The sequence below is a fragment of the Cibotium barometz genome, chromosome 18, assembly GCF_041138505.1.
Source record: "Cibotium barometz isolate CiBa-2024 chromosome 18, ASM4113850v1, whole genome shotgun sequence".
NCBI lineage: Eukaryota > Viridiplantae > Streptophyta > Polypodiopsida > Cyatheales > Cibotiaceae > Cibotium > Cibotium barometz.
In genome coordinates, this window is record NC_141063.1 from 13,589,620 (window position 1) to 13,615,701 (window position 26,082).

The following is a 26,082-nucleotide window of genomic DNA, read 5'->3' on the forward strand; positions in this document are numbered from 1 at the left end:
GAGCGCCCGTCAAGATTAAGAAGCCACCTTGTGCCCAAAATCTGGGATGGTTAGTGTTTGTTGTTGTGGTCACACCATCAGATATAAGACAACCATCAACCAATCACATCATTTATTGAATTTTGCACCGCTTCAACTGTTCTTGTGCCTTAGGGGGGTATCGATCAGCTTCCAGCTGGCACGTGTCGAAGATGATGTGGCATATAAACAAAAAATATACACACATTTTAATTTGTTAAAAAGATTCCCATTTTCCACGGCTTATGATTGGTGCGTTTCTACAAATTCATAGTCGGCGCTAGTAATAAAAGAAGCAAAACGGCATATTTCCTTGCAAGCGAAGGGTTTTCCAGGATCTGAAATTAGGGTTTGTTGCAGGATCGGCAAAATCCCTTAGAGAGAAGAGCGGTGCGCTGGTGAATATAGTTAGATTTTTGTTTTGTTGCAGGACCGTTTGTTGCAACAGAGGTTTTCTGCACGGAGCGCAGGTACGGATCGGAGATCAGAGGCGACAAGAGCCGCAGAGGTTTAGGGTTTTGAAAGGCTTCGAAATCTGGAAAAGGGAGGAAAGCAAAAAGCGTAAAGCAGAAAGCAACAACGGGGGGGAAGAAAGCCTTGCATTTACTTATTTATGGTTTTTGATCGGCTTTTTGCAAACACAGGTAAACCTCCTACCCGCCTTTTTTCTTTGGGAAGATATCTCTGTGTTTATCTAATAGTCACTCAAAGGTTAACACATTGCCCAGAATGTACATGAAGTGAGCCCACATATGAGATCAGTGGTAGTTGATATCAGAAGCATACCCGTCACACACTAGGTTTTCTTCTGATCCTTGAAGGAAGATTGTGATTTACATACATCCCATCATCAGTTGCGTACATAAAACGTACATGGTTTTGAGTGCCTATCATGGCCACTGCAACAATGGCAACTGCAGCAGGAGCTGCGGCTCTCTTATACTACGCGCTTCGGCGGCGTGTTTCCGACAACAGCCCGGAGATACTGCAGGATGGAACATTGAATTCTACCACAGACTCGAGCAGGGCACGAGTTAGGCTGGGGCTTGCTCGGCATGCTCCTTCCACATGGTTTGAAGCCATAGCTACTCTGTCAGAGACTCTAAGGTTTACTTATGCAGAGACGCTGGGGAAATGGCCTATTGTGGATTTAGCTTTTGGCATCAATTTTTTAATGAAACGTCAGGTAACTGTTGTTTCTTGCCTTTCATTTAATGAAGACATGAAAACTGACTTTGACAGCTTGATTGTGGATGTTGTTGGGGATTCCGTAGGGTTCATGTGGCTGGTACCATTGTGCAGGGCCAATTACAAGCTTCAAGTGTCTATGCGGGTGAAGGCAGCCATGAGCTGAGAGGTCCAGAGGTTATTGCAGAATTGAAGGAGCTGTTAACCTTGATTACGGCATGCATTCATTTCTCCAAGAAGCCTTTCCCACTGTTTTTGGAGGCTACAGGATATTCACAGGATTGTGTACTCCTGCAAGAACCTAAAGCAGGGGTATGCTCTTTTTTCCTCACGTCCTTTTGAATGTATCTCGCATTTGTGTTGTAAATAGATGTAACATATGTGAACAAGTTAGTTGAATCAAGAAAAGATCACAAGGGGCCGCATGCCACCCCGATTTGTGTATACTGCATGTATGGCTGAGATGCAGGGTAAAGCCCCACTTCCTCTCCTCTTAAAGCATGGATTTAGTTGTTTCTTTGGTGCTTGGGAGGGAAGGGGGTGGTCACTGACAAATGAAGACAGAGACCGTGTCAAATATAAGAGTGAAGCCTATGTAAATGCAAGCTGAGGTAATAAGGCATTGGTTGTAGATACTAGAAAACTAGCAAGTGAACTGTAAACATAGTATATGTCTGGAAACAGGGCTCTGAACTGAGCTGTAGGGATCTTTTCTGTTGGTTAGAGATGTTGAATATCAACAACCCCCCATTTTCTTTTCCCTTCTCATCCTTTTTCCTTGGACTCTTTTGCTTCATTGATGGTGAGTAAACGTGCAAGACTGTAGGAAAGAATAGTACAAGGTGTTCATCGGGGCTTGGAGCGTGGAGGCCTCAATTATGGACAATTTCAGTCCCTTCAGAGTTGATCAGCTTGCTGCACACTTGCATCTGACCAGTCTTATGCATGTTTTTATGCCTTCAAGGTCCCAACATTCATCTTTTTTCCTGCCATCTTTTGATCAATCATGCAGGTGTGATTTCTGGCTGTTTTACTTGCTGGACACATGATTGTTCTCCAACTTGGATGGTCCTTAGAACGCAATTGTGATACTTTTGTTTATCAAAGTATGGTTAATTTGTATGCAGAAAGGCTGCAGCCTGATCAAATCTACAACTTAGAAGATGGGCAAAAATAAATTGAGATTAATTCAGTGCTTTTTGTCCAATTATGCAGCTTTTGAAGCCGGCTTTTACAATCTTGGTAGATGATAAGCTGCAGTGTATTCTTTTGCTAGTAAGGGGTACACATAGTGTAAAAGACACGCTAACAGCAGTAACCGGAGCTGTGGTTCCATTTCATCATACGGTTCTTGATGAAGGTGGTGTCAGTAATATTGTTCTTGGCTATGCGCATTGCGGGATGGTTGCAGCTGCACGATGGATTGCCCAGCTTGCGACTCCTGTTCTGTTACAGGCCCAGAATGACCACCCGACATATAAGCTTAAGGTACGTGATCAAGCTTATTTTTCACTCATTTTGGTTAAAATGAGTTGTGTTTTGTCTCTCTCTACCTTTATATGTAAGATACATATTTAAAGACTGGTGAAGATGGATGTTAGTCAAGTATTCTTATACACCTACTTTAAAATTACTTTCTATATTTCGTCTATCAAATCAATTAAAATCAATTATGTAGGATATATCTCCCTCTTCCAAGATTGTTCTCACATTGGGTGCTCTTCTGGAAGTGCCACAACATCACTGCCAAATTCTTTACCTCTCATGTGGCTTGCACACTAGATAGTACTTCCATTATGTAAATCTTTTAATGGTTTGAGAGTTTCTAAAGATGAGGCAGTAGTTATAATATATATGCTGTCTATCCACCTTGACTCTTCTGCGTTTCCTCTCTGTTGTTGATGTGTGTGTAAGCTAATTCCACACATACACTTGCTGTGCTAGGGTTGCCATAGAGTACACCATCAAGTTACCTTTTGGATGAGCATTGAGCATGTTGTGAGCCCTAGTCCAGGGACAAGTGGCTAGTTGCCATCAGGTCTAAAACATACGTGGTGTCACTTAGTATGTTGTCCCGCACACAATTATAACCCATTTGGGTTATTCATTGGACAAAGGTCGAGGCAACTTTTTAGGTTAAAGCTGGGCACCGGACACAGTGCAGAACAGGTCTAGGATCCTCAAGACAGTGGAAGGGCTGAAGACCTAGTTTTGGTGTGTTTTCACATCAAACAGGAAGGGCTGGCAGCAATGGGCAGGAGGTCAGGTCCAGGATTGGCTGAGACTAAGGGGAGTTTACCCTACTTTCCCCCCATTTTCTTTGGTTGTGGATGTGTAGGGCTGGCGGACCAGCTGTAGGGGGCTGCCAGGCCTCAATATTAAGGATCCTTGGCGCTCATTATTCCTCATGTTTCAAGTGTAAGTATGAAACTGGGTTTTCTTAAAATTGTCACTTAAATATGCTTAAACATTAAACCATGAAAATGATTGAAAAGACGATTCCGCGACACACTCAGTCTTCCAGCACTTGTTCAAAATGCACAAGAGACCACACTAGGGCCGGAATGGGCCGACCCTCCCTAAGGAATGTAGAGTGATGAACAAGTATGGGGTGCCAAACACCAAATCTCCAATTGGAAAATGAAAGTAAAACAAGAATTGTCTTGACCGTCTAGGTAGCTATGCAAGGAATAGGAAACTTGTTCTTCACAGTGATCGTGTTAAGAGCCCTGTAATCAATACACATACGCCAAGAACGATCCTTTTTCTGAACCAATAAGACTAGGGAGCAAAAGGATAATGAGCTAGGTCTAATCAAGCCCTTTTCCAATAGCTCGGCCATTTGCTTCATAATCTCCTCTTGTTGAGCTTCTTGGCATGATGTCAATCTGATGATCTTCCAATCTCTTTGGTTTCTTACTTTGGCTTGTCGGGACAATTTGCAGCCAAGTGTCCCTTCTTTTCCTTAACTGTTCTGAAGAAGCGGCATCTGAGATAGCAGGCCTATGAGTAGCCTCGTTGTCTCCTCCATGAGAAATAGACCAAGTAGCTTTAGATCCTTATGAGAGATAAGCTTTAGTAGCTTCAACTCCTTCGGCTTCGGTGGCTCGATAGTTGATGAAATCTTCAAACATTTGAGCCCTTGTTTGGTCCCATTCCCTCTTGGTTCTCCAAGCAAGGAATTCTTCATCTTTGAGAAATTGTCTGAATTGCTGAAAGTCATGGTACTCTTTTGATGACATGGTTGCGGTCTCATGAGTAATGACACTGGTTCTTATCCTGAAGTCCTGGATCGGCTTGATAGTTATTCCCTTCATTAGACCCTTGGTTTCCCTCTTCTCTCAACATGGCTCTGTCACCCCAAGAACGTTTCTTGAAGAGAAATCCTACTTTGATACCACTGTAAGCCCAACAGCGGGGCGTGCAGTGACAGACTCAACCATCTCTCCAAGAGATAAAGATATAGAGATAGAAGGGAACAAGGATCTTGCACAGTACACCACATTGAGTGGGAAACAAACCCCGCTCCCTTTTATGAATTTATTCAGGAACAATTTACGGGCACATTGGCCAAGATCAATACAATCAATGAATACAAAACAAACAGATATGCCAATGTAGGATATCCAAGTCGATGTTGATGTCAAGACACGAGATCTTTGATGCTAAGCACACCACGGGAATGACCCACAAGTATCTCTTACCGGACTAGTACCAAATCTAATATCCAAATCCAAATCCAATGAATCCAAGTCCAATGAATCCAAATCCAAGTCCAAGTCCAAGTCCAAGTCCAAGTCCAGATCCAAGTTCAAGTCCAGATCTAAGTTCCATGTTTCATACCCAAACTTCATGCCTAAGCTATATATCCAAGTTCCATGCTTCATGCCCAAGCTTTATGCCCAAGCTTTATGCCCAAGCTGTATATCCAAGTTCCATGTGTAAGTTTCATGCTTCATGCCCAAGCTTTATGCTCAAGCTATATATCCAAGTTCCATGTTCATGTCCAAGCTTCATGCCCAAGTTCAAGCTTCCAAAGCTGGGTGGCGGTTGGTTGGATCTGGGCAGAGCTAGAGCGGCTCTGGAGTGGCTAAGTGGCAGCGACCGCGGCTCTGAGGTGGCTGAGCTGAGTGGCAGTGGCTTTGAGGTGGCTGAGCTGAGCGGCGGCTGGGTTGAGCTGAACGACGGCGGCGGGTGGATGAAGATGAGGGTCTCCTTGCTCTTCATAAGCTTGATGCCCAAAACGAGAGGGCTCTAGCTTCTGTTATACTTGAGAGGATCCCTGCTTTTTGCCAAAAGCTTGTTCATGCTTTTGCTTTGCCTTTTTATGCTTTGCTTGTTCCTTTTTGCCTTTGCTTTTGCTCTTTTTATTTTTATTAATAAAATATTACTCAACTTTTGGTGCTTTGCTTTTATGGCTTTAAGGCCTTGCTTTTTGGCCTTAGAGTTGCTTTTTGAGAAAGCGCCTTTTAGCTTTTTGGTCTGGCTCAATCTCCTCTTTCCAATGGTGCCCTTGGCTCGCGGTCAACCTTGTTTGACTTTTTGCTTTTTCTTGCTTTTTGACCAGCTTTTCCTTAATCAAACAATATGAACCATGTCCCCATGTCTTCTTCCACGTGTTTGTTGTCTGGGCATGGGTTTCATCATGTGAAATAGAGCTAGGAGGGCCAAATAGTTACACCCAAAGCTTGTACCTTCCAAATATTTAGACGTCTTGGAGTCCACTATGTTAGCACATTCATCCCCAGTTTCTGCCCATCTCTGGTGTCCTTTTGGTCCCTTTTGCATGGCCCTTGATTGTGGGTTGGCCACCCGTATTTTATATATTTTTCTGGGATTTTTCCCAGCCTGTATGGTTTTTTCCCAGTCGGCCAGCTTCAGTGTCTCCAGTCGGCCAGCACTCCCCACCTATAAATAGGTGGGCTGGCCTCTCAGTCTAGTATCTTGCCTAGTCTCCCTTACTTATGAGACTGCTTGTGTCTCTTGCTTGGGACTCTACCACTTCAGTATATTCAGCATAGTTGCTCCATATCTCTCTCTCTCTCTCTTGCACTCTCTATTCAGCACACTCTAGTGCTCTTTTACTTCCGCTCTGTGCACTCTTTCATGGTATCATCGCTCCCGGTTCAGCGATTACATCTGCTGCCCCAGATTCAGCCCTATTTACAGCCCCTTAACCTTTGCGTTTTTCTCAAATTTGCAGCCTTCTACTTGCTGTGTTTTCTGGACAGCTTCTGCTGATTGTTTTCCTTCAGTTTGGCTGCATCGCTTGCAGCCAGAAGGTAACTTTCTCCTCAGCGTTTTACTTCTACTTGGATTTTGGATCTAGGTGGCCTGTTTTTTTCAGCACAGCAACCCCTCTTTGGCTGCGTTTTCCTCTCCAGTGGACATTCCCTTTTGTAGAGGGGGTATTGTGGTGGCTCGGGCTTTGGTGGCAACTTGGTACCTGTGGTGGACACTACTTCTTCTGAGATTGTGCGTTTTTTTTCTTGAGAGCCCAAGCTTATAGTCCTAGTTGATGCCTTTCCCTCTTGCACCCTCTTACAGCATATTCCCAGGTCCTGTGTGGCTGCCTTTTCTCTGTATATCAAATCTGCATTTTTTGCTTCCCTCTTCTGGTGGCCTCAAGGTTGGAGGTACAGTCGACAAAAGCTTTTGCGTTTTTTGCTATAGGAGGATTTTCGGGTGCTGTCCAGCCTCTTAGGGCCGCGTTTTGGTGGGAGGAAGGGACCTACATCAGCGTTTTCTAATTTGGACAGTTTTTTTTTCTTATGAGGTTTGGTCCTATTGATTGGTGTTGGGTTTTATGCTGTGTATGCACCTAGAGGAGTGCTAGTGATCATCAGTAGATTACTGGGGCACTTTTTACTTCAGTTAGTGGAGGTTTTTTCCCCCAGTTTAGCTTAGTTACACTTATAAACAGTTTATAAGTGTTTTGGTCCACTCGGCACATTTTATGGCCGGACATGTGAACACATCTTTTAGGTCACTTTATTATGTGGCTATTGTACTTCACATTATTAACTGAATACACAACAAGAGTCGTGTTCTCTCTCTGCTTTCCACGCTTGTGTTTGCTGTACCTCCAAACCCTAACCCTAACAGCTGAAAGCCTTCATTTGGTATCAGAGCCTCCAGGTTGGCCAGCCCTTGCCCTGCCCGTACTACTCATCACCACCTTCCGTACTGCACTGACCGTACAGCTTCGCCTGAAAAGCCCGTACACTGCAGCCCCCCGTACCAGTTCGCCGACAGCAGCTTACTGTCCTGCTCGTACACCTGTACCTGCCCGTACACAGTCAGCGCCGCCTTCAGTACCGTACTGTACCTGCATAAAGTCGACTGCAGCTGCCGTGTACTTGCTTGTCCAGCTCCGTACTTGTACTTGCTACGAGAACCTGCAGCTACCTACGACGTGTACCTGCTGTGTACCTGGTCGCCCTGCTCCGTACAGTGCTCCGTACAGACCACGACTGCAGCCGTACAGTCAACGTACCTGCACAGTACAGCCGACCAGATTCTGCTACGTCAACAGTCGACTGCAGTTTCGCCTTCTGTTTCCGTACTGTACCTGTTCGCCCACCTTCCGTACTGCTTCCGTACCTGCTTCCGTACAGCACCTCGATTGTAGCTGCTGCGTATCTGCACAGTACAGTCGACTATACTACTGCTCAGCACAGTAGTGGTAAGCATTACATATTTTGAATTTTGGGCATTTTTATTTTCTTTGTGAAAATCTTCAGGCAGATACAGGCAGACTTTCTTGCAAAGAAAACTCTACAGGTTTCTTGCAAGGTTTTGGGTGCAGTAATTTTGGGCAATTTTTGGCCATTTTGGCACTGTGTAAGCCATTTTTGGTGCTCTACTCAGTCAGTGGTGCATTGTGTTGCACATTCAGAGGATTGAGAGTGCAAGCATATTTGGGTTAACTGTATTCAGTGGAGTACAGTTGCTTTCAGGGTTCTTGCTATTGGGTTTTTTGATACACAGGTACAACATTGTGCATTGGCATAATGGCAAATCAACAGCAGAGTGATGTATTCACGTATTTGTCTAAGGAAGACAAATTGGACGGCCCGAACTACTACTTGTGGAGTTTTATGTTGAAAAATGTGCTCGTGGCAAAAGGTCTTTGGGATTTTGTTAGTGGTGATGAACCACGTCCAGGTCCATTGGCTCCAGAGACTCCTCCCCAAGGGGGTGCTCGTGGACGAGGACAAGAGGTACAGGCTCCAGGTCAGCCATTGCCTGTTCAAAGAACAAATGCTCAGAAGACATGGGATGCCAGAGATGCACAAGCCTTGTCACTCATTGCATTGTCAGTACAGAGGTCTATTATACCTCATATGCATAGGTTTTCCTTCCCACGTGATCAGGCTCTACGAGCAACTGCAAAGTTGCAGCTTATACATAGTGATCTTTGTGGTCCCATGCAGACGAAGTTATTGGGTGGTTGCTTCTATTTTGCTACATTTATTGATGACTTCTCTCGTATATGCTGGGTCTATCCTTTGACACAGAAATCACAGGTATATGATGCATTTTTGGCCTTTGTAGCACTTGCTGAAACAGAGTCAGGATGCAAGGTTAAGACTCTCCGTTCTGACCGAGGGGGGGAATATATGTCACACATGTTGAATTCCTTTCTTGAGAGTAGAGGTATAAAACATCAGTTTACTACTCCTTATACTCCACAGCAGAATGGGGTTGCAGAAAGGAAGAATCGGTCACTCATGGAGATGGCCAGATGTATGCTAAAGGCAAAGAGGCTACCACATATCTTTTGGGTGGAAGCTGTCATGTGTGCTTGTCATATTTTGAATCGATGTCCCACAAAGGCATTGGTTTCCATTACTCCTTTTGAGGCTTGGCATGGCCGCAAGCCTTCGGTATCACATTTTCGTATCTTTGGGTGTCTTGCATATGCACATATACCCAAAGAGTTGAGGAGGAAGTTGGATGATAAAGCCACAAAATGCATTTTTGTTGGGTATAGCCGTGAGAGCAAGGGCTACCGGTTATATGACCCACTATCCAGGAAGATATTCACTAGTCGGGATGTGATTTTTGATGAAAAATCAGAAATATCCATGGCTGGTTTTGATGCAAATCAGGCTGAAAATGATGTGTTTGAAGGTCTACTACCTATGGAGTTTCATTCCACAGTTGGTGATCCAACTCATGAGGGTACAGGACAGCCAGCAAATCATGAAGGTGGTGCAGAAATTCAGCAGCAAATTGAACCAGAAGCTGAACCAAATATGGGGCAGCAGGCACCACAGGTCAGACACATACCTAGATGATATTTGAGGACATTACAGGACAGCCATCTAGAGGGTCCTCTTGCTGGTCGTACTCGTAGGGAGACAAGGACCAATGAACATGCACACATCATGGATTTGAATATGGTTATGGCAGCCAGTTTACAGGATGATGATGAGCTTGATTCATTTGTGGATGCACGAGATAATGTGCATTGGAATAAAGCCATGCACGATGAGCTTGATTCTATTAAAAGAATCAAACATGGGATTTGGTTGATCTGCCCAAAGGCAAGAAAGCCATTGGTACTAAATGGGTCTATAAGTTGAAAAGACATGCAGATGGATCCATTGACAGGTACAAAGCCCGTCTAGTTGCAAAGGGCTATGCACAGAAGAAGGGCATTGATTATGAGGAGACATTTGCTCCTACATCCCATATGTCGACACTTAGGTGTGTCATTGCATTGGCTGCACATCGTGGTTGGGTTGGTCACCAGTTGGACATAAAGACTGCTTTCTTACATAGGGACCTCGAGGAGGAAGTTTATGTATATCAACCCATAGGCTTTGCAAAACATGGTCATGAAGGGAAAGTATGCAGGCTGAAAAAGGCCTTGTATGGTTTGAAACAAGCTCCACGAGCTTGGTATGCAAAGATAGATGCTTTCCTACTCACTCAAGGATTTGTGAACAGTCCATCAGAAGCCACCTTGTATGTAAAGAAAGAAGAGACAGATCTGCTGGTCATCAGTCTTTATGTAGATGATCTCTTGCTCATGGGATCTAATGATGACAAAATTGCAGCTTTTAAAGAGATACTGACATTTGACATGTCTGATTTGGGGCTTGTACACTACTATTTGGGCATACAGTTTGTGCAGGATAACAGAGGCATTGGGTTGTTGCAATCTCGGTATGTTGCTAAACTTCCGGAGAAGTTTAAATTTCAGGATTGCAAGCCTATTAGCACTCCTATGGAGCCAGGGATGAAACTGTCACTACAAGATGACAGTATTTCCTTTGATGCCACTACATATGCTCAGGCTGTTGGGTGCCTTATTTACTTGTGTACTACATGGCCAGATATTCAGTATGCAGTCTCTCAGTTGAGCAGATTCCTGCACAGCCCGCGGTTGTCACATTGGCAAGCTGTGAAGCGTGTATTCCGATATTTGCAGGGTACCTTGTCTCTTGGATTGCTTTATCCTGAGGGGGGTGACATGCAGTTATACGCTTACAGTGATTCAGATTGGGTTGGTGATTTTGATACCAGACATTCCACTAGTGGAAATTGTTTCTTTCTTGGCTCTTCATGCATTTCTTGGCTAAGCAAGAAACAGACCACAGTGGCCACTTCGTCTTGTGAGGCAGAGTACAGAGCAGCCTACACTACTACTGTTGAGTGTGTTTGGCTGCGTCGTCTCATGACTGATATGGATATTTCAGTGGAGGAGCCTACACCTACTATCTACACTGATAGTTAGAGTGCCATTGCTGTGGCCAGGAATCCTGTGTTTCATGCTCGCACGAAACACATTGAGATTCACTATCATTTTGTTCGGGAGAGACTCCAGGCAGGTGATATCAGTCTGATCTACTGTCCTACAGATCAGAATGTGGCAGACATCTTCACCAAGGCATTACCACGTCTGAAATTCGAAGCATTCCGCACTGCTTTGAATTTGTTTCCTTTTGGTGGATGATGTACAGTGATCACATGTCACTCTAGGGGGGTTTGTTGGGTTTTATGCTGTGTATGCACCCAAAGGAGTGCTAGTGATCATCAGTAGATTACTGGGGCACTTTTTACTTCAGTTAGTGGAGGTTTTTTCCCCCAGTTTAGCTTAGTTACACTTATAAACAGTTTATAAGTGTTTTGGTCCACCCGGCACATTTTATGGCCGGACATGTGAACACATCTTTTAGGTCACTTTATTATGTGGCTATTGTACTTCACATTATTAACTGAATACACAACAAGAGTCGTGTTCTCTCTGTGCTTCCCACGCTTGTGTTTGCTGTACCTCCAAACCCTAACCCTAACAGCTGAAAGCCTTCAATTGGATCAATGATGATAGCTTCAGATTTGGCTCCCGTACCACTTTCTTGTTATTTTCTAGATGAGGCAAACAAGTTGGATGGTGGTAACTTTCAGTCATGGAAGTTGTAGGTTACTTCTATTCTCAGGTCTATGGTTTGATGGAGTTTCTCTTGTACAAGAATCGGTGCTTGCCGGACCTTGCCTTTGCGGAGGATGTGTGTCAGTGGAGGAAGACTGACGGACAGATCTATGGCTTTCTCCTCTTGAATTGTCAGGATTTGGTTCTTCGACACTTCATCTATGCTCCTGATGATGCTTCTACTTTCTATGTGTGGCAGTTGCTTTGTGACCTGTATTGTGATGCCAGTGATCGGCAGATGGTTTCTGCTTCTTCTGGGTGCTATGCAGTTAGTGATCTTATGGATACTTCTTTTGGAGATGTTCCTGCAGTGAAGGATAGTGGGCTAGTTTTGCTCACTGCATCTGAGGAGTTTGTTTCTCCTGTTGCCTTGCCTTCGGTTTCTGTGCATACTTCTCCTTGCCAGGATGATATCTCTGGTAATGTTTTTGAGGAAGACAATGGGTTATCTTTGCTCACAGCTTTCGAGGGGGATTTGTCTCCTATTGCTTCGCCTCCGACTCTTTCTACGTCAACCAGTGACCAGGATGTGTTGCTGGTCCCTTTGCCTTCTATGGAGGAGCCTGCTTCTACGGTCTATTTTCCTTACTCTGTGTGTGAGGATTCTGGTTTGTGGTCAAGTGTGTCCGTGACTGTGCCTGGGACATAGTGGTACTTCCAGGGCTTAAAGGATTGGGATTTGGATTTGGTTGGGCTTGTGGAGTCCCGACATCAGTTTTCAGAGGGGGCAGTTGAGCTCTTACATTTGGCGATGCCGACCTTCGAGGTGGATGCTATTGTACAGCATTTGGCTACTCTTGGTACAGAGTTGGAGCAGATGGACTCTATTTCTTTTGAGGGTATTATCTTCTTGGAGCTACAGGCTTCTAGGGATTTCTGTGGCACTGTGTTTACATTTGGGTTTGGCACCGATGTTTGGAGCAGCACGATGCAGCCTACATGGTTGTTTTCTTCTAGAGGAGCAGTGTACCTGGCAGCTTGTTCTGTTGCTTTTGTAGCTGAGTTGTTGTGGCAATTGCTTGTGGAGCTTTCCTGGTACCTGTTGTTGGTGCATTCTTTTGTCTTTGATAGAGGATGACTTCTTCGGCTTCTCAGAGTATGTTCAGCATCTGGTGTTGAGAGGGGGTGTTAGCACATTCATCCCCAGTTTTTGTCGATCTCTGGTGTCCTTTTGGTCCCTTTTGCATGGCCCTTGATTGTGGGCTGGCCACCCATATTTTATATATTTTTTTTGGGATTTTTCCCTGCTTGTATGGTTTTTTCCCAGTCGGCCAGTTCAGTCCTCCAATGGGCCAGCTTCAGTGTCTCCTATCGGCTAGCACTCCCCACCTATAAATAGGTGGGCTGGCCTCTCAGTCTAGTATCTTGCCTAGTCTATCTTTTACTCTCTCACGGATCCCCTCGTGATCGATCTTGGTTCGAAACTTGAATCCTGCAACAAACAAACAAACAAACAAGCAAGGGGGTGCAGGCCTGACTCACCTCCCAACCATGACAGCCGTGGGCGAGCCCACAGTCTTGGCTGTCCCCACCGAGCTACGAGCTGAGCTAACTAGGTTGACGTACCGACCAATCTCCTCCTCGTGACGTCCCATATCGCCACGAAGCTGCCCTCGCAGGCCTCGAGACTGCTGCCGGCCTCGGCTGCATAAAGCAGGTGCACGTCTGCACTAGATCCAGGCTCCAAGACCATAGAGCTCTCACAAACTCGCGAGACTCTCTATATTACAATAACTAACCTTGGCCGGTCATCGGGCGTCCACACTTGGGTGCCCGCCCGTCCATACTTGGGTGCCCGCCCGTTAATATATCCCTAACTCAGCTCGTCAATCAGCCTGCCTAGTTCCAAGCGAATCTGGATTGGAAGCATCTCGACCTTGCGATCCCAAACTTGTCTTCCCGCAGGTAGACGTACCTCATAGGTATGGTCGCTGAGTGTCGTATCAAGACTCAATTTCTACACAACTTTGTAGTTAACAAAATTATGCGAACTGCCAGGGTCTAAAAGAATGTGAATTTTATGGCCATTCACTTCTCCATAAACTCGGAGAAGATCATGCATGCCAAATACCTTAGAATTGAACAGACAATCAGAACAAGTACTAGGGTGAGAAAGTATAGTAATTGACGTACTTGTCAAAGACAACTGGTTAGCTGCCTTTGGCTTGGGTCCTGCGTTTGACTTGGTACCCTTCTGCTTTGGGCACTCGTTACGCATATGTCCTTTTTCTTCGCCGATAAAACAACGTCCTTCCTTCTTGAGCTTCAGAGCCCTAAGGAGTCGTTTCTTCTTCGCTGGTGTCGAACTTGTATTCTTCGAAGGTTGGTCCGAAGACTTTCCTTCTGACGTGTTAGCCATAGGTGCGGAGAACTTTCTTTTATGCTTGTTCCCCTGCTCGGTAACGGGTTTCCACTTGGAAGAGACCATCGTATCATCATAGATACGAGCTGAATGAATGGCCTCGTCCAAAGTTTTACATTTGTTATTTTTAACCTGTAATCGGTACGAGTCTGGTAAACCAGCTACGAAAAACCCCAAAAGAGTAGTGGGATCCATCTTTGTAGCCTTCATCTGCAAGTCACGAAACTTCTGGAGGTAGACCTCATAAGTGAGGTGCTGCTAGGTCATGGTCAAAGCTGAAAACCGGGCAACAACATCGTAGTCATCCTCTTTCTTGAGGAATTCTTTCTTGAAAATATCTTCAAATTGTGCCCAAGTCGTTGGCTTTGGGTTCAGTTCCTTCCACCAAAGTAAAGCTTTGCCGGACAGGAAACCTGCTGCTAACTGTATCTTCTTTCCATCATCATATGGATGAAACTGAAAGTGAACTTGCCACTTGTGTAGCCAAGTGTCCACGATCTCCTTGGTTCTCTGCTTTTGCTCGCCCCCGAACGGTTCCGGAGTAATATTGGGGCCTAAAGCAGAAGCCAAGGTATCCATTCTCGAGAAAGTAGAGAGGGTAGTGGTCAATAGAGCGATGGAGTTCTGCAAAGCCTGCATCTGGGCTACGATTTGTGCCTGACGTTCCGTCGAAGAAGCTTCGAGAGCTACTTTGAACTCTTGGAAATCTGATTTTGACACAAACTCGTCAAAAAGATCGGCATCAGTGCCTTCCGTAGCCGGCAAGCCTTCGCGTTCCACGAGGGGCTCCAACTCTGATTCTTGGGTCGACATCGTGAAGAGGGTACGTGGAGAGAAAATTCGATCTTTGCACAATGAAAGTGCACGGGACTTGAGAGCTTGAGAGCTTGAAAACTTGAGAACTTGAGAACTCGAGAGATGTGTGGCAAGAAGCCCACTTGAGGGGTTTTATAAAGGTTTCCGAAAAGCCAAAAAAAACTCGAAAAGCTAGGCTTAGCTTTTGCTTTAGCTTTTGTGTTTTTTTTTCGTGAATATATATATATATATATATATATATATATATATATATATATATATATATATATATATATATATATATATATATGGATATATATATTCGCTTTTCTTAAAAAAATAAACACCTTTGGAAACCTTGGAGAGGGGAGGACTTTTAAACCTTAAAAAAAAATAAAATTAAACTCCCCTAAAAAAAACAAAAAACGAAAGCACTAAAAACGATGCTTTCCTTATGTGTTTTTTTTTTCTCAACCTCCTGAATTAGCCCGTGAACTGCCGGCTGCTGACGTCGCCATGCTGCAGTCGCCAACCACTACAGGCACCCAATCGCCCGTCGACGGCTGTTGCTGACACGCTGTCCTCCGCCTGCAAGAGTCCGCGTGGGCCTGGGTTTTCATGGCAGCGTGGCCCTGCCGGCCTGGCTTGGGTTCGCTTGGCCTAAGCGCCGCCTGGGCTGGCTGCGCTAGCCTGGCCACAAGGCCACGTGGCCTGGCCTGGTTGCTTGGCCGCCTAGTCTTAGGCGCCTCCAGCCCGCCGTTAGCCACTGCTTGCAAACATGCCAACGCATCCACCTACCCGCGTAGCCACGTGCTCTCTCGCTCATGCGTTCAACGAAAGCAACATGCTTTTTCGCTCTCTTTTTTTTTCTGTTTTCTCTCCCTGCAAGTTATGCGACTGCACACAAGGCCTCTTCTTTGCAAAAGCAATCAACCCTATTCAACCTACCATCTCCCATCAACATGGGGTTCTTTGATGAAGAAAAAACACATACAAAATCTGAAAACTGCAGTATGCACAGAAAAACAGCAAGTTTTTAACACATACCGTTCTTCGACCTCTTCTTCTCTATCTACTGACTTGCTCATTCACGAGGTATGCTCTGATACCACTGTCAAATCCCCACGGATCCCCTCGTGATCGATCTTGGTTCGAAACTCGAATCCTGCAACAAACAAACAAACAAACAAACAAGCAAGGGGGTGCAGGCTTGACTCACCTCCCAACCATGACAGCCGTGGGCGAGCCCACAGTCTTGGCTGTCCCCACCGAGCTACGAGCTGAGCTAACTAGGTTGACGTACCGACCAATCTCCTCCTCGTGACGTCCCATACCGTCACGAAGCTGCCCTCGCAGGCCTCGAGACTGCCTGCCGGCCTCGGCTGCATAAAGCAGGTGCACGTCTGCACTAGATCCAGGCTCCAAGACCATAGAGCTCTCACAAACTCGCGAGACTCTCTATATTACAATAACTAACCTTGGCCACCCTTTTATAGGCTCTTGGCAGGTCATCGGGCGTCCACACTTGGCCGCCCGCCCGTCCATACTTGGGTGCCCGCCCGTTAGTATATCCCTAACTCAGCTCGTCAATCAGCCTGCCTGGTTCCAAGCTTCCCCAAGCCTCGAAACTAGTCTTGCATGCGTATAGCACACGGTAGATACCCACTGTGCACATGACACTCACTTATGAGACTTCTTGTGTCTCTTGCGTGGGACTGTACCACTTCAGTATATTCAGCATAGTTGCTCCATCTCTCTCTCTCTCTCTCTCTCTCTCTCTCTCGCACTCTGTATTCAACACACTCTAGTGCTCTTTTGCTTCCGCTCTGTGCACACTTTCACACTAGACCCCTTTCATATTGGGAAATGTCCAGGTTGGTGACATTTTTCCCAGCTTCTTAAAAGTTGTCCGCAACTTTAAGCTTCAAGCCATATATCCAAGATATAATCATATCCCATCAAGTAGGCGAGACGAGACAGTCTCAAAAATCCAATATAAGTGAAAGAATCCATGTCCCAAATAAATGGGTGAGACTAAATAAGTCTCCATAATACCAATATCAAAATCATGTCCCAAAATAAATGGGCAAGACAAAACAGTCCCATAAGTCTAGATATCATAATCATGTCACAAGTAAATGGGCGAGACAAAGCAGCCCCATAAGTCTAAATATCATAATCATGTCCCAAAATAAATGGACGAGACAAGTCTCAATTTCATAATCATGTTCCAAAATAAATGGGCGAGACAAAATAAGTCTCCATAATACCAGATAATAGTCTACTGATCCTTGGTGTAGGCATAAGTCCCCTGCCAACAAGGCGTCAGTCCACATGACCCTTGGTGTCGACATAAGTCCCCTGCCAACTAGGCGTCATTTCCACTCTACCACTTGCACTCCGTGTAGGTGCTCTGACCACACACCTTGGATCAGAGGTAGGCTCAAGTAATAAGATAAAACAATCACTTGCGTAGACATAGATAGCCTCCGCTTCCAAGAAAGCATGTGCTTTGATACCAATGTAACTTTGGGTGCCCCAGGGGCTCAACACGCAAGGGTTTCGTAAAACATTTGACCATTAATGTAAAACACTGAAATTGGCCACAACGTCAACACATACGCCACTTAATCCACAAAATTGTAAAAGAGAGATGTACGCAATTGACACTGCATAGAGGCCGAAATCCCCCCCTTCCCCCCCTTTCCTCTTTTGGAGTATTTTATTACCCAAGGAGAAAATAACATGGATAAGCTTTGAGGACCTTACTCTCTCCACGGGAGATGTTGGATTATCCATATACAAATGGAAAGAGAAGGCTATGATGACAAGTGGAGAGCCACACAAAAGTTGTAGTGACAAGTGTGAGGCTACTTGTCTCATTTTGATTCACTTTTTGACAAGTGTGAGGCCACTTGTCTCACTTTGATCCACTTTCTTGCCACATGTCCCAATTAAAGAGATGGGTGCGATCCTTTGTATTCCAGGATAATCCCCCATTCCCAAAGCTTGTACTTTTTAAATATTTAGACCCCTTTTATACTCATCATTCTCTAGCAAAAATCCACTAATGCATTCACATGCATCCATGATTTAAGCAGGGTGGAATTCCCCCCGTTCTTAGTACTTGCACTATTTTTAGGCATCCTGTAATCCCAGAGCCATTCACATTGAAACATGCCCAGATTGGTGACAGAAGCCATGCCGCCACCTCGCAAAGAAGGCTTGGGTTGTACGCAGTGCGACGGGGCTTAGTTGCATGTCACGACCCTGTGTTTTTCTCTGGACAGTATGCAGGTGTGCACGGGGACATGGTGGACAGTGTGAATGGCATCAGGTTGGAGTCAAAAAGGAAGCCCATGTGTGGACAACCCCAAGTGTGAAGGGGGCAAAGAGACTTTAATTTATAAAAGGTTTTAAAACCTTAGGAGGCCACTAAGCAATTTATAGAGGCTACTCCACTTTTGGAGGCCCACAACTCTCTTCTCCCTCTATCTAGCTTTTTGGGAAGGGTGCTGGTTCTCATGCGTGGAAGAGAGGAGAAGTCGGCTGCTTATGATGGCTGCTGGTTGTTGACTGCGCACAGAAGAACCAGTGCAGAATTGTACGATTGCTGCAGGTACAGTGTACGGCTGCTGCAGGTACATGCTGCTGCAGGTACAGGCGGCGCAGGTCAGGCAGCTGCAGTTGCAGATTCAGGCGGCGCAGGCAGGTGAACGACTACAAGTACAGCTGTACGATTGCAGGTACAGGTGTACGCCTGCAATACAGGAGGTGGGCTGGATTGGTAGCACACGTGCCTTATTTATCTGGTGACTGTTGGGTTGCAGAACAGAAGGTGGGCTGGACTGCAGGCGCAGAGGGCTGAAACTCATGCTCTTTGGCACAAGAGTCAGGTTACAGGTTGGTTTCTCTAGACACACAGGCAGCTAGGTGTGTGCTTTTTGGAGGACGCCATGTTTTTGCAGAAAGGAGGGGCTGGTTTTTCATGAACATAGACATCATGTCGATGGCGTTCAACTGATGGAACTTTCAGCTTCTCTTTGCTTTGGGTTCGGGGCTGTTTATGGACTGTTTATGGGCTGTTTTTGTTTGGCTGCAAATTTAGCTATGTACTTGGGTTTTTGGTTGCAAGTACAGGTCACTTGGTTATGTTTCTTAGCATGGGAGTGATGCAAGCTCGCATGGCTGCGTGCTCATGGAGCAGATTGTTTTCTTCCTGCTAGAAAGGAACAGAGGGACCTACAGTTATGGGCATCTCTATGTTGCTAGATGTTTCATGAGGGAACAGGTAACTAGATGTATGTTGTTGTTGGCACTGTTGTTGAATGGTGCCATGAATGGTTCTGTATGGAAACAGGACAGAAGTTTCAAAGGGAAACAAGCCCAAGGGTTTCATGTGGAAACAAGTCGTAGGTTTCTCGAGGAAACATGTTTTTGGGTTTCTCTAGGAGACAGGTCACATGCAGACAGAAGGTACAGGAATGGACACATGTTTGGTACAGCCTTGCTACTGATTGGGCAGGGGACAGGGAATCCATGACAGAGATGGATAGTACCCTTGGAAGGTAGAGAAGGTTGGTATAGGTGTGTCGACTGTATGGTATGCTGTGCTGTGATACGAGTTCTCTTTTGAGAGACAGTTTGGGTGTCTGTGTTGTGATGTAGAAGCACTGGATGTGTCAGGGTGTGATGTTGTTCATAGTGTGAGAGGCTATGGATGGTTGTGGCAGCCCTGATCATGGGAGAAAGCTTCTGTATGCGGACTCAATGTGAGAGAGTCTTTCGATATGAACAATGGCTGGACTTGTTTGTGGATGCCGAGTGGATATGAAGCCATGATGCAGGGTATTTGCAGGCTTCAGGAGTTCTACTGTGACGGCTGAGTTCCCAGCCTTATTGTAATCAAAGCTCTTATATCAATTAAAGAAATACCGCAAGGGGCGCCACTGCGTTTTGGGACCAATCGGTGTCCGTGTACTGTTTGCAGGAGCACTCTAGCTCCCCCTGTTTGTTTTCCTTTCTAGGTCCTCAATGGCGTTGAAGTGTTATTTGCGAGTGTTTGTTTCACCGCCCGTCAGGCCGGTTTTCATTGCATGACTCTATCTGACGTTGTTGGCGAGTCAAACTCAACCTGGTAGTGGCCATGCCCCAAAGGATGGATACAGGCGCTCCAAGGAGGTTAGCTTGTAAAAGATCCTTGAGGTGTCCGTGGGCTGGGCGGCTACCAACAATCTTCCATACTAGAGTGGAGGCCTCTAAGGATGCGACTGTTGAAGCAAGGAGCTAGAGGTCCGCTTCTGAAAAGAATAGGCAAGGGACGACGATCTTTATCGGGGATGACGGAGTGGTTGCCATGGAGTCCTCTTGAGGGGTGAAGACCAAAAGAGGCTGAAGCTTGTCGAAGGAGAAATATGCCTAAGTGTAACTATTTGGCTCTCCTAGCTCTATTTCACATAATGAAATCCATGCCCGGACACCAGACAGGTGGCAGAAGACATGGGGACAGGGTCCATAAGGATTGATTAAGAAAAAGCACCATTCTTGGTCAAAAAGTAGGAATAAGCAAAAAGTCAAATAGGGTTGACCATGAGCCAAGGGCAACATTGGAAAGAGGAGACTGAGCCGGACCAAAAAGCTAAAAGCCGTTTTCTCAAAAAGTAGCTCTAAGGCCAAAAAGCAAGGCCTTATAGCCAGAAAAACAAAGCACCAAAAGTTGAATAATATTTTAGTAATAAAAGTAAAAAGAGCAAAAGCAAATGCAAAACGAGAAAAGCAAAGCATAAAAAGGCAAAGCAAAAGTATGAAGGCTTTTTGGCAAAAAGCAGGATCTCTTACAAGTATAAAAAGGATTGGACTTCACTTGTAGAGATCATTGAAGATTGAAGGAGATCGTGGAGTGTGTGTGGGCATCATTATGATCATGGAGAGATTCTTCTTGGCCATCAACACCTTCTCCAACTTGCTTTTCACATGTACGGTTAGCCCTAGACTTGTATGGGCATATGCATAGACAATATGGACGCGTGTACGTAGAGAAATTTCAAAAACCTTAAAAACTACTTTCTAGCGGTTTTTATCGCCCAAAAACCATTAAAATAGGTTTTATATCAGTTTTCTTGCTAGAAAGAGCTTCTCTAGGGTTTTCATCATCGACAAGGCTATAGGAATTGTGGAGATTATTCATGGGATGAGCGAGTGGATTTAGAGCTTGGACATGGAACTTGGGCATAGAGCTTGGACATGGAAGCGTTAACTTGAGCATAGACATGAAGAACTTGGACATGGAAGCGTCAACTTGAGCATAGACATGAAGAACTTGGACATAGAGCTTGGGCATGAAGCTTGGACATGAACATGGAACACAGAGCTTAGACATGGAGCTTGGATTTTGGATTGGGATTTTGGACTGGACTTGGACTTGGATTTGGATTCATTGGACTTGGGATCCATTGGATTTGGATATTGGATCTGGTACTAGCCCGGTGAGAGATACTTGTGGGTCATTCCCGTGGTGTGCTCAACATCAGAGATCTTGTGCGTCGACATCGACATCGACTTGGATATCCTACATTTGACATATTTGTTTGTTTTGTATTCATTGATTGTATTGATCCTGGCCTGTGTGCCCGTGGATTGTTCCTGAGCCTGTTTCACGCTCAATGTGGTGTACTGTGCAAGATCCCCATTCCCTTTTCTCTCTCCCCTCTCTTTATATTTTTATCTCTTGGACACATGGTTGAGTCTGTCACTGCACGCCTCGCTAGGCTTACACCAAGAACTGAAAGCAAACTGCTTGCTGAAAACGGAGGTGACGAGGCAAGAATAGAGAGCTGAAAGCGAGACGAGGGAGAGGGAATAGGCCTAGGGGAGAGGAGAGGAAGAAGAGGAGGGGGGGAGAGTGTGAGCAAGGGGGAGCTAGGTGGCAGCGCGCTGGGGAGGGGCAGCAAAGGCGGAGCACACACGGGAGGGAGCAACGAGCAGGGAGGGGACACGTTGGCGGAAGCGTGGAGGAGGGCAGCTAAGGTGGAAGGGGAGGAGGGGGGAAAACAGGGGCAGCGAAGGCAAACAGGGGGGGTAGCGTAGGTGGGCAGGTGGAGGCTGCGGCTGTTGGGGGGGGGGTGGTGGGGCAGGGCGGGGCTCACAGCTCCGAGCTCCACCAATAGATGGGGCTGGCCACCCATTCGGTGTTTGGCCGTCGTGTTTTTCTTCATGCCTCCCTATGCTTATAGGTCAAGATGGGCTTGCGGGGCTTGAGAGAGAGAGTGGCTCCCATGTTCGGACACGAACACCGAAGCTTTCCACTATGAGTAACCTAGAAGAGCAGTCCGAGGTAGACATGGAGTAGCTTGAGCCTCACGTATCTCTACAACAAGCCTCTACTCCAGTCCCTCCGCTTGCTTTCAATGGATACCTACATGGCTATGATGCAATCTATGCGGTTATCTCTGAGTGAGTTGCCCAGTAGACTCACTTAAGAGTTGACTCCACTCGACACGGCCATAGCCGGTTTTGGCACAGACATGCGTCGGTAGCACGTAGTAGCTTTAGTTTAGTGACTGAGAAGGAGGCTTTTGTGTGTGATTTCATAGTCACACCCTTGACAGATGTAGACGTGATTTTATGCACGAGGTGGTTCATCCATACCAGCCTAACATTGACTGGGGCAAGCAGAATGTGTGTATATTCATGAAAGAGATAACCTCACAGTTCTCATCTCAGGCATCATGGGTACCCCCGCAAATTCAATTCATTTCTAAACGGGGTCTCATAAAAACCAGCAGGTCGTCGTCTTGTTTGATTGCGGCAGTACAAAGGATGTTATCTCTGATTGAGTTGTCCAGTAGAGTCACTTGGAGTTGACTCCATTTGACGTCCATTTTTGGCACATACGCACATAGCATTATTTTAATGATCCAGAAGGAGGCTTTCGTGCGTGATTTCATACACCCCCTTGACAGGTGTAGACGTGATTTTAGGCATGAGGTGGTTTCATCCATACCAGCCTAACATTGACTGGGGCAAGCGCAATATGTGTATATATATATTCATGAAAGATAACCCCGCAGTTCTCATCTGAGGCATCATGGTTACCTCGCAAATTCAATTCATTTCTAACCCAGGGTTTACTTAAGTATAATATATAAAAATAGATTCCATACATTACATTTTTGTTATCTATATTAATTAAACCTGAATTTTATTATTCCTTGGGGTATCCACATTGCCCATGTGAATCTTTTGTTGTCTTCTGCTGACAGATTGTCGGTCATTCCTTGGGAGGTGGCACGGCTGCATTGCTCACGTACATACTTCGTGAACGGAAAGATTTTTCATCAATTTGTTGCGTTTGCTTTGCTCCGGGTATGTTAAAATTTTTGCGTTGGCTATTTTTGTAAACGAAGTTTTTGGGAGTCCAGCAAAGAGGGAGTCATTTCTACTTTTATTAAAACCCGTGTTTTTGTGCACTTCCAGCGGCATGTATGACATGGGAGTTGGCAGAATCAGGAAAATCTTTCACTACCACGGTGGTCAATGGATCCGATCTTGTGCCAACTTTTTCTGCTGCATCTATGGATGATCTGCGTAGAGAAGTAAGTATTCTGCCTTAAGGTCCATTTGTATGTATGGGTGCATGCATGCACGCATGCACATGTATGGGGTGTGTTTGTAAGTGTATGTATGTCTCCATGTGTGGATGTATGAACACACATTTGTGTCATGTAATTTACGCATGCACATGTGTATGTATGTTCTACCTTAACATTCATATGTATGTATGTATGTATGCATGCACGTATGCACATGTATGGGGGGGGTGTGTTTGTAAGCGTACGTATGTGTATGTATGTACGCACGTCTATGTGCTTGTATTTACTTTATGTATTCATGTACGTACATATTTATGTATCACTTTTGCTGCCATGCATTTGTGTATGTATTCATGTGATTTACGCATGCACGTGTGTATTTATGTACGCACGTATTCTACCTTAACATTCATATGTATGTATGTATGTATGTGCACATGTATGGGGGGGAGGTGTGTGTTTGTAAGCGTATGTATGTGTATGTATGTCTCCGTGTGTGTATGTATGTACGCACTTATTTGTGCATGTATTTATGCATGTATGTACGTATTTATGACTTTTGCTGCCACTCTAGTACCTTCCTCGCGGATCGCTCAAGATTCTAGTTGTTTTCAATAGGTTACGGCTTCTGCCTGGCTTAACGATTTACGCGAACAAATTGAAAGAGTTAAGTTTTTGAAATCCGTCTTACGCTCCACATCAGCCCTAAGCAATCGTCTCTCATCAATTGCGAGCGCTTCTAGACCATTCTATCCTTATCTAGGAGATGCAGCAAAAGCTGGGGTTGCCAATGCATGGAGGCCTGTTTCAAATGGAACACAGGTATGATCAGTTGGTTTAAGATTTAGAGTTGTGTAGATAGCCAGTACTTAAGCAGATATTTTGTGTTGCTGTAGGTTGTGATGAAACGGGCTCAGACTGTTGTACAGGCCGTAGTCAAAACCCACCCATCTCTCGGACTTGCTGGCTGGTCTTGTATGGGTGCCCGTCGCCGTACAGTGGCATCGCACTCACCTTTGGAAGCTGGCGATCAAATGGTGGAAAGAGGGGAAGGGCTAAAGGAGGACTTGATTGAAAAGGAGGGTCTTATCTTATCATCCAGGTGGTCAAATAGTGAGAATGAGCATGGCTTTATTGGGTCAAACAATGGAGATTATCCAAGGGATGAAGGCTGTGATGCTGAAATACATGACAATCATCATCATGAGTTTGACGATGAGGAGGACGACGACGATGACGATGGGTTGCCGATGAGTCAGAAAAGTGATGATACGGCAGAGATTACAGAGGAGTATCTGCTACAACACCTGGAACGCGAGCTAGATCGGCAGCGGGAAGCATGCATCACAGAAAGGCAAGAGGAAGAGGAGGTAGCTAGGAAGTTGACACAAGAGGAGGAGGATAAGGTGGCGGCAACAGCAGCCGAGGCAGGCAGCAGCTGCTTTGTCACAGACAGTAGAGCCCAAGGAAGGGAGCTCAACAGGTTCTTTCCACCAGGTCGAATCATCCACCTACTTGCCTTTGATCCCGAGAAAACTGGTGAAGTAGAAGAGGAGAGTACCTCCACTGCATCAACCTCAGAGGAAAGGCCTGCTCAGGTTGGCTTGTATATGACTGACCGGACCCTTTACGGCAAGGTACGCCTCTCGCGTGCCATGATCAATGATCATTTCATGCCAAACTACAAAAGGATGATGGAAACCTTGGTTAAAGATCTTGAGAACAAGATGATGCTTCAGGAAGACATGCAATAGCCATGTGCAGCAGAGTCCAGAATGATGCTATGCTGCTATAGCAGTGTCTGAGTAGGCGCCCATGTCAACTGGGCCACTTGATTTATTGATATGATTAAATGTTTCTCTGATCTTATATGGCCTCTCTAAAAAGGCAGGCTGGTCGGTCAGTTTTGTGTAATTACAGTTTTTGAAGTCCATGCAAATTATGTACAGGAGTGACCAAGAATTTGGTCCGATTGGGTCATGTGGTCATAGAGCGCATTAAAGTTTTTTTTTCTTGAACTTAATATGCAATTTAACTCAGCTTTCCATGCTGTAGTCAAATGTAAGATAATCCTCTACACGGGATTGCAATACATCGTCACTTACTGATTTGAAGTGTTCTACAAAGTCCTCATATTTCTTACCTAACAAGCAATGTTTCCCACCTTACTGACAAGTGTAGCTTTGTTGGGATGTGCTTGTGGCCTTTCCATGTGTCAACGATGATCCGTACCATTGTGGGCGGTGGGTGTGAAGTCTCTTAGAAGTGTTATGCTGATCCAACTTCTTCATGTACTCGAACTGTACTATTGTCATTTCTATTTTGTTATAACAAAGAAAAAATTAGTCACAAGAGACTGGTCTTTTTTGCATTGCATAGCATATTGCTTGCAGACGAGTTTAATCAGCAGCTCAACAACAACTTGAGTGTTCTTGAAGAAAGAGATGAGATATGATGCATTTGTGATAACAAAAGTACTTGCATTATACGTTTGCCCTTAGTTGAGCATAGAGATTTTCCTTTAGGACTTGGAAAAGATTTATAGAAAAATAAGTCGATAGTGATGCATTGGAATGTCGGCAAACTCTATTTGTTCTTGAATTTAAACAACAAAACTATTATTTTAGCATGCTCCTCTTCCTCAGAGTGCTATTCTCCTCTTACCTTATCTTCGAACGTCCCTC

The 26,082-nt window shown here is 45.2% G+C and overlaps 1 protein-coding gene across 1 annotated transcript; it reads left to right on the forward strand.

Annotated features, from left to right (window-relative positions):
* The first annotated feature begins 310 nt into the window (after window positions 1-310).
* On the forward strand, window positions 311-25,524 carry LOC147628966 (uncharacterized). The gene is made up of 8 exons (XM_086812146.1): window positions 311-662; window positions 747-1,204; window positions 1,321-1,518; window positions 2,422-2,694; window positions 23,069-23,171; window positions 23,283-23,401; window positions 24,017-24,220; window positions 24,295-25,524. Exons 2-8 carry the CDS (start codon window positions 911-913, stop codon window positions 25,150-25,152), a joined length of 2,049 nt encoding a protein of 682 aa, XP_086668272.1. The 5' UTR covers window positions 311-662; window positions 747-910; the 3' UTR covers window positions 25,153-25,524.
* The last annotated feature ends 558 nt before the right edge of the window (window positions 25,525-26,082 follow it).